This window comes from Cephus cinctus, unplaced genomic scaffold (assembly GCF_000341935.2).
Source record: "Cephus cinctus unplaced genomic scaffold, Ccin1 Ccin1_scaffold3262, whole genome shotgun sequence".
Lineage (NCBI taxonomy): Eukaryota > Metazoa > Arthropoda > Insecta > Hymenoptera > Cephidae > Cephus > Cephus cinctus.
In genome coordinates, this window is record NW_014334519.1 from 134534 (window position 1) to 143434 (window position 8901).

General features: G+C 44.9%; 1 protein-coding gene across 5 annotated transcripts in view; it reads right to left on the bottom strand.

Moving 5' to 3' along the window:
* Positions 1-487: 487 nt before the first annotated feature.
* LOC107274531 (locomotion-related protein Hikaru genki) overlaps positions 488-8901 on the bottom strand; it is a 17045-nt gene continuing 8631 nt past the window's right edge. Inside the window, exons 4-10 of one of the 5 annotated variants that reach the window (XR_003061820.1) lie at positions 7877-8050; positions 5890-6024; positions 5421-5564; positions 4415-4624; positions 1952-2149; positions 1569-1863; positions 1269-1486 (exon numbers count right to left, since the gene is read on the bottom strand). Coding sequence is in view for 4 of the 5 variants with exons in the window: in XM_015753766.2 (XP_015609252.1) it covers positions 1201-1406; positions 1952-2149; positions 4415-4624; positions 5421-5564; positions 5890-6024; positions 7877-8050 (1067 nt within the window). In the remaining variant the exon portion in view is untranslated. Of the gene's footprint in view, positions 1864-1951; positions 2150-4414; positions 4625-5420; positions 5565-5889; positions 6025-7876; positions 8051-8901 lie in introns of all 5 variants that reach the window. The other 4 variants (XM_015753766.2, XM_025091763.1, XM_025091764.1 and 1 more) reach the window with 4 other exon arrangements.

An 8901-nucleotide genomic window follows, 5' to 3' on the forward strand; every position in this document is an offset into this window, starting at 1 on the left:
TTGTGTAAATTCGAAATGGTCTCTCCTTGCGTATTTTCACTTGATGCAACTCCCTGATACCGTCTAGACAGTGTATCCCCATGGGACGGGGCTTTTCATTATCCGGGGCAAGAGGGGGAAGGCGAAGCGCCATATTGGCTGCTAATACAAACGAGTCAACATCCGGCTCTACTTGGATGGAGTCAACAAGCCTCTTCTTACTTTCTACTTGTTCTTCTTAATGAAGGAAATGAGAAAAAGAAAAATTACGGTTCTATTGCCACTGAGCAATTGTACTTTTCTATCTTATGCTATATAAAGATTTTTAGTCATTTCTTTTTTCCTCTTCCTCTCTTTTTAATATTAACTCTGATACCTTGCAGCGCAGCCTTACTGGGTGTAATAACATAGGTCACCGATAAGGATTGACTGAGGTACCCAAGAACGATTTGTATTTGGATTGAATATCTTGGAGGGATGATTGCATAGGTTGATTAAGAAAATTTAATTATTAAAGAATAAACGGTACCTTTATTATACATCGATATGAAAGGAAAGACTCTAAAATATCTCTTAGGATTAGATTGCTAATTAAATCCTATAGGATGCCCCAACGTCCAATGCAACCTTCGTATATCCTAAGTTCTACGTATGTCGTATTTATGTACTTTATACATATATGCGGTAACATATATGTATATATAAAGGTGGTAGGCTAATAGTCTAACTTAATTTACACAACTGACACCACACTGGAATTATATTTACACGCGCGAGATACAAGGAGCTTAATTAATCTTTCTCTCCTGCTGACGCACCACCGCCATTTTACCAACGACCCCTCTGGTGCTCGTGTCAGTATACGCAACAGGCAAAAACCACGCACCAGTTTAAGACCTCAGACCTCGGTACAACCTTAGCTCGAATCTCTAAAGATCATCATGAAGAATTAAAAGGGGAAGCCAATCCCTTCTTGGCTGTCACTCTTATCATCAAGCATCATATACAATTGAAACTTCCACTGGGCGTCTTGATTGTTCCTCTTAGTATCAGTTCCGCCATTAGGTACTTCCCAAACGTATACGCCATACTCAGTTTCCCCACTGACACTCGATTCCACTTCACTCCGGATTACCGGCAAATTAATTATGCCCTGGATCCCCTGGCATCCTGGTGCCGATCATCAGTGGCGCAATGCAGTCCCAGCGTACACGGGACTTATCAAACGTCCCGGTAGGATCTACAAGGAGGTGGTGGTCCGCTCCAGATACCGTTCTCACGACAGGTTGGCTTCTTCACAGGTTCAAAGGGCGTGACGTATCCCGGTGAACACGTGACCTGTATATTGTCACCGGGCTTGTACCAGAACTTGAGAGGCGCTATCCTGCCATGAGGTGGATCACCGGGATAAGGACATCTCACCTCGCCTGAAAGCAACAAAACAAGAAAGGATACCAAACAGCAGACTTCCGGTCCCGCATGAGTCCCGACGTCGGCTTAATCCAACCTGGAGGCAAACGAACAGGATAAAGGGACGGCATTACGTCTGCTACTCGCGTTTTCCTGGGTTTTAAGCTGATCTCGCGTACTTTTACTCTTTCGCCTTCCTTTACCCTTTACTCTCTGTCTAGAAGTTCCTAGACGCGCTCGCATACGTGTACCCGGACGTGGAATCCATTCTCCACCTAGTGAAGTAGGGATTTACACGTAGCATCCCTCCTCGCGTATACATATATACTTGGTGAAAGGATTTGTCGAGTCAACAAAATCTGTTTCCTCGCTTGGGTACATAGCGTCTTCGGTTCAACGAATGCGGCATCATCTTTGGGATAAGCCACGAGCGGAACCTCCCCTCGTTCGCCCCAGGAATCAAAATACCTAAACCTGGAACTCTACGATTTCAAACAACCGTTCGGATCCAATCTGGGGTTGGTTAAATGTGTACCTTCGAAGTTCTACTTTGGATACTCACAAACTGGGGGTTGATGCGACCACGTGCCATTTTCCGTGCAGATGATGGAAGCCTCGCCTAGGAGCTGATGACCTGGCAGACAGGCGAATCTCACCAAGGCGCCTACCTTGTGTCCACGTCCACGCTTCTTACCGGAAGGTCGCTCGTGCTCGACGATCTGACCGCTTCTTGGCGCCGAGGGCGGTGCACACGTGATCTCTGCAAATCGACGAATGACTTTTTTCAGGTTATGTAAACCGAAGAGAAATAACGTGTAATATCGTTGAGATTCAAAAACTCTGACAGTTCCTATAAACGTAATGTATTTGTTTCAGTAGTTTCGCAAGAGTCCTTTCCTTCGAATGGCGTCGATACGATTCCTCGAACGTCCCCCGGGTCCAATGGAACACGTCGTATACCCAGTCTGCTCAAGGAAGCTGGTGTAAAGGTGGAAGTTGGTTGGAAATGCCGGCTTAAAGTTCTCCTCGCTTATTTGCAGAGCGCAGCGCTAAAGGATTGCCTAACTTATATAGGATTGTATTTTTCACCGGTAAACTTTCCCTTATTCATTAGCCAGCGAAGGGATGGTCACGGGGTAGGGGTATGATCACCCCCCCAGTCATGACCAGGAGGGGATGCAGAATACGAGAATAGAGACGCCGTTTACGGAAAGCTTGCCTCCGGCGTACAGGGTGGTACAATCAATAGGCTGTTATTTGTAATTACAAGTGTTTTCGCCTTTGGGGTTGAACGACCCCTTCTTCCGTTTACTTCCATCTCGCTGTGTCTCATTCACCTCCTGGTCCAGGGAGGCTGCCTGAGTCGGCAGAAGACAGTCGCCAAAGCTTTCAAATGACCAAGCACGACTGAAGTAAATCGAAATTGTCCTTGTCCCGCAATATTGCCAACCCTTTCTATTGTATCCTTTTACTACCCTTACTTCCTACCACCACGTATAACCTCGACCTGGCGTTTACCTTACCTTTCCTCGGTCTTCTACTTTCTGCCTTTAATCTGACGCCACCTTTTCAAACGGCTCTTTCATTATTGTTATAATACAAAGGGGCTTCATAAACGCGTCAGAGTAACAAGAAGTGGCTGACTTCACGTAGGGTAGTCCAATCCCCCCGCCATATTCTTACTGTATATAGATTCTCTATGGCCTCAAAATCGACCATTGTCGAGATTCCCGGCTGTATTGCAATTAATATGTAGTAGCGAATATAATTTTGGAATTCTTCCAGATCATCCATCGACTCCAGGTCATTATTAGTCAAGATTATATCGGGTTGGATCTACCCCCTAGTACTAGCTACTCAAATACACTATCAGTCTCCTGTGAAATTAACCCACCGACCCTGCTTCTCCTATTCCATCGTGGCTCCTTACGTATTCAAGAATTTCATTAGCCAGACGTGCAGGCGCACCCGTAGAATACGATCTGAAACGACGTCTGGTAATATCCACGGTTTAAAACTGACTGCTGCCAGACAGCGCCGAAGTCCCTTAAAATTACAATGTTACCTCCAAGGCAAATAACTGTGTAATATTTCCAATAAGAAAGTTCAACGAGTAGTAACGTATTAGTTAATTAGCCTGCCGAGTTTTAATTAGCTGTCGTTAATCGTTCACACGTTCCTTATTTGGGTAAACGTAGAGGCTATTACCGGACCCTGCAGATTTTATTAGCCAGAGTATAAAGTTAACTCGGGAAGGCCGATCGAGCCGCTTTTAAAAAGTTTCTTCGTTTACGATCTGCCTGTAACTGTAACTCTCTGACCACCCTAGGGGTTAACCTAACCTAACCAAACCCGCCGCTAACGCAGCCACCCTAGCAACCTTCGCTCCAGTTGAAATGACATAAGAAATAGCTATCTAAACTATACATATATATATATATACATATATATCCCGACAGGTGATAAAATCACGTTGACTCCATCCACTGCTTCCAGAGTCTGAGGAACAAAGGTGGCTGCGCCCAAAATCGAGGGTGGAACACTGGCTCTGCACGAGGCTTAGGATGTGGCTAGCTTGCGGCATACCAGAGGAGTCGCCGGCCGATGATCCTTCCCATCCACTTCTACAGCTACACCCCCTGAGGCTTCAGGACTTCGACTAACTTTCACCACCTCATACTCATCGAGGAAGTTAGGAAAGTTTCCGATTGTAATGAACCAATTCCGTTCCATCCACTGCCTTGGTTTCTTCCTCTCCCGTTCATCCCCCATGCGCTTCTCTAACGTACTCCAGACCCTCGGTACAATTCCAACGGTAACCCTCCTTGCTGAACACACAGTTTATTTTAACAGTGAAGATGCCGCCGTGACGTACGAGGTAGGTCCGCCTGTCGTCCCAGGGTAGCTTGTATCAATTTAACACAATCGACTGATCTTGCACGCTGCTCAGGATGCTTAACGATAAATTTAAAAGTTTTACCAAATTAATCAATCAAATGAAAACTTCATCAATGGATATACACACCCGAACACGTTGGCATGGTACCATTCCATGTGCCATCGCCATCGCACCTGATGCTCTGTGCTCCGCTGAGTCTGTGTCCCCACATACAGGCAAAAACAACCCTACCGCCGTAGCTGTTGTTGTGCTCGAGAAGCTGTAGCTTCACGTTGGCAGGCTTGACCTCAGGGCAGAGTATGGCTACGCATTGTGGTACCTTGGCTGACCATTGTCCTGAAAAATGAATATGGAGCCTTGTGAACGGTTGTAATGTTATATCTTTTAAATCATCCCATCTTCTTTGCCACTGGAAGACGGGAAAGTTGGCAGAAGTGGGTAAAGCGTAATTCCGAAAGGGACTTTGGATTGGATGATTTCAGATAAGGGCTGTTTGCCTTCATGGGACAAAGAACTGTTCAACCGGAGGGTAATAAAGGTAACTAGAGGAGACGATGAAGGTGGCGGAGATGGAAGTGGTGGAATAAGAGGAGTTCGGGTATCAACCGGTTCAATTAAGAAGAAACGAGACGGACCGGGAGGCATTTATTTTTGCGACTCGAACGGCGCGCGACAGTTTGCGAGATTAAAGTCAGAGTTGCAAAAAACGATGGTAATCTAGAGGAGCCGATGGTGGGGAAGAACGTTACGAAAAACTTGAGTGGGAGAACCTTCCTCTTATTCACTCTTCTTCAGCTTGCTCCCTCTATCTCTCTCCCACACTATAACCTCCGAACTCATCTCAGTACTCGAGAATGAGCGCCATCTTCGAGACACCAATATCCATCCGAAGTAAAAGATCTGTCTTCGGGACGAAACTGATCCGCACTCCCGTATAATTAGAGTAGCAGCTACCTCGAGATTAAGTGACTCTATTTATACGGTAGCCGGTTCCAATTTCGCAAGGGAGACTCTAACGTCTTTCATCTAACTCGAGAAATTCACAATTTTATTATTAATTCGAATAAATTCGTATAATCCTTATTTTCAATAAATATCGCCTCAATAGCGCAGATGTATGATAAGGACTCACCATTATATTGACAGGTCATACTGGATACACCCTCTAACCTGTGTCCCTCGGGACACTCGAACGTAGCACTTTGACCCATACGTGCACCCTCTATCTTGCCGATCAAGGGTGGCGTCAGTGTTGGCAAACTAGGACAGTGAACGTCTGTAAAAGGACAAATGCCGCGAAGCGTGAGCCAGTATTGTCGAAAAGCGTATCTTTCGTCGTCTGGTAAGAAAAAAATGAACGCCTCGTTAGCTAGAAACGTAGTTAGCGTCGCGCTGGGAAATGAGAAGATTCCATGGAGTCGTTGGACTGCTGTTACGAGAGTCGGGACGAGAGAGAGGATCAAAAGAGGCGTCGTATCGCGTCGCCATTTTAAATCTTTGAATCTTCAGTCGAATTCAAATAAAGCACTCGCGAGTAATCACTGACGAGGAATAGCATTGGCGAAGGTTTGTCGTTTATTTTAAGGTTATGCAACACTCACCTAACACACGAACCCGTATAGAGTTAGTCAATCCTCTGGGTGTCGAGCACGTGTAAATCCCTGAATCCTGGGCCTTCGCGTAGTATATCGACAAACGATATTTCCAATCTCTTTCCGAGGCAGCTATCGCCCATCCTGTACAAACAAAAATCAGCTACAAAAATATCCTGACATTCGTACCTCGTGTATGCGAATACAGGATATTATATTCCTTTCTCCTCAAAGAGGAATCGAGAGACGAGAGAGAATCGAAATGGAATAAAGACTCGATGAAATATATTCCTCGAGATATAAGCACGCACACTCCGCTGGGTAATAGACAATATTTACATACCGACGCGATATTAAATTCGCCATGACGGTTTGGTACGGGGAATTTTAAAAAATTACTTTTCTCCAACCTAAAAATACGTTCTTCAAAAAAGCACTACAACCTTAAACGTATTCTGTGTACTTGACGAACTTGTCACTTTAAACCGAGATATATACTCACGTGTCACGCGTTATCAATTGTATTATCCCTTTCAGTGCGAGTTGACGGTTAACACAAATTCGTAACGGTCGCCACACGAAATTCAGACATAAAAACCTTCCCGTATTAATTGTCAAGGATTTCGGGTGGATCGTTCGTAAATCCCATTCGCGATAGTAACATAACCGGCAATAAAGCAGAGTCCCAACAGATACCGACTGGACATTAATCTGCCAGGTACGTACGCAGCGTAACGTGAATGTTTCATCATGACGAGCAGCTGGATCGGCGCTACGATATAACCTGCTGTCTCATCCGATACGATAAATATCGCAGGGCTGTGCGGCTGCCGGTTTGATTAAAGGTAATTTCAAACGCAGCCTCGTTCGCCTTTGATTATTCAATGTTCTCTATCGGATAAACGAGAGCCACCGTTAACGTACCCGTGATGCACTTCTGTTCGTCGCCTACGCATACTGGCGGCGCGCATGCGCAGTGCGTACGAAGCCGAGAAAAAAGAAAATGGCCAACAACTTATCTACACTTCGGAGAATAAAAACTTTTATTGAAACGTATATTGAAAAACGGTCGCTCTGCGGTGAACGAGTGAAGAAATATCTCGAAGATACTTAAGAGAGTTGCCCCGGCACTGGTTTAAGCAATAGATGGCAGGATAAAAGTCGCGAAATACTAAAAAGTCAGCGAATACGTTCACGTACAAGAACTGTCTATAGATATACGAGCTAATGCTCAGAGTCTTCGCCCTCTGGTAAAATTGCTCCGATAATGGAAGGCACGGTTCTGCTGACACGTGCGACTTCGAGACACTTTGGATGGAGAATTGTGAAAAGGGAAGAATTAAGATTATACACAATATATGAATAAGGAAAGATGTATAAATATTCCAAAGCTTTCTCACTCTCTGTGTAACGCTTGCGAAACGGGCACTGTGGCTGAATTTAGTAATTATAACATCTGCTACGGGAGTTACTATCTCAGTACGTTCTCTGCTCTCTTTAAGGTGGTCACAATGTCTACCATTGGCTTGCGCAATCCTCCAAGCGCATTTTACGTGCAGTGGCTGTATGTAGTCCTGCGTATTTATGAACTACATTTGTATTCATTCGCAGAGTAATTACCATATAATGGGGTAGAGGCCAGTCAGGTAGGTATTTAGATAGCCGCGATCGCAGCGCCTCTACCGGATAGGGAAAACTGTAAATTGCAAGGCGCTTCACGGTGGCCATTTACCGGTAGAGACGACAACCACAAGGGTTACCCCTTTTACCTATGTTATTCCATTACCGACCTTGTGGCAGAAACCCTTACGCAATGTGCACTCCAGCGTACTCTTTATCCTGTCCTCGCTTCAGATCAAGGAAATATGAAAGGGACCAGTCTGGACTACCCAACCCTGTTTCGAGTTCTGCGTTAGTCATTTAAATCAGTTTGGTCGGACCCTTTCGCTGGTCACTTCATTTTGAAATTGCAACAAGCAACCGCATTTTCACTCACCAGTTAAATATTGTCGAAAGGTAGATGTCCACGTCCACTCTGGGTTACCTAGTTTTCTGGCAAAGAGACACTCCAGGTGTAGGATACTTCCTGGGAATACTGCAAGAGCGCCAGAAGGGTCGACGGCTGCGGAACCAGCAGGCAATCCGAAAAGTATCGTTGGCGGTACGTCTTCTACAAGAAGATGGACACTGGTGGTTATCGCAAAGGAATTTTTCAAAACTTTAACAATGTATCGTGCGAATTTGAATATTTCGAATTTTAACCCTGGGACAAAATTCAAACTGCACCCTCGATGTCTGCATACATTGTACGTATGAAAAATCCTGATAGTCACTCGCGCTAGCGTGTATACCAGTTCGTGCTGTTCGCAGTGGTATATATATATATATATATCGAAGGTAGGTCACACCCCTATTTCACTGGTCAGACTCGTTGGGAAACCCGATTTTTTTTCCTGCGGTTCACTCATTTTGTTTTACCTCTTTACCTGTCCACCCTGTTTTTTATTTCCCAATTTTTTTAACATCCATTCCTGTCGGTACATCCTGCCTGGATTTTTAAGGCTCACCCTTGCATAGTTACATTTTTTTATATTATTTTTTGGTTTTTCGCGGCTCGACAAGCACCGTCCGAATGGATGTTAACGCGTTGTCTAGAATACCAGGGTATGCTATTGCACCGTCCAAAAGCTCTACCTTTGGCCGGGTATTTTGTGCGGTTAAAAAAAAAGTAAAAACTATTATATACAAGATATATAGATCACCGTCAGCGATCCACTAGGTGTTCTACCCTAGATCAGACTTGTACTCCGCATCAGGTTCCAGATGTAACCTAGTGTAAAAATAGACGCACATGGACCAGTCGTTGTAAGTCCTTTTGAAAATCTCAACAAAGCATAAAATCGTCGTGGAAAAATGTTATTGTGACTGTGGCGTGGCGTAAGACGTTTTTCCAGGTAGTAACATCACAAAGAACGTCCTGACGCGGCCGACTAGACGACTATCGGCGACCCCCCCCCCCCC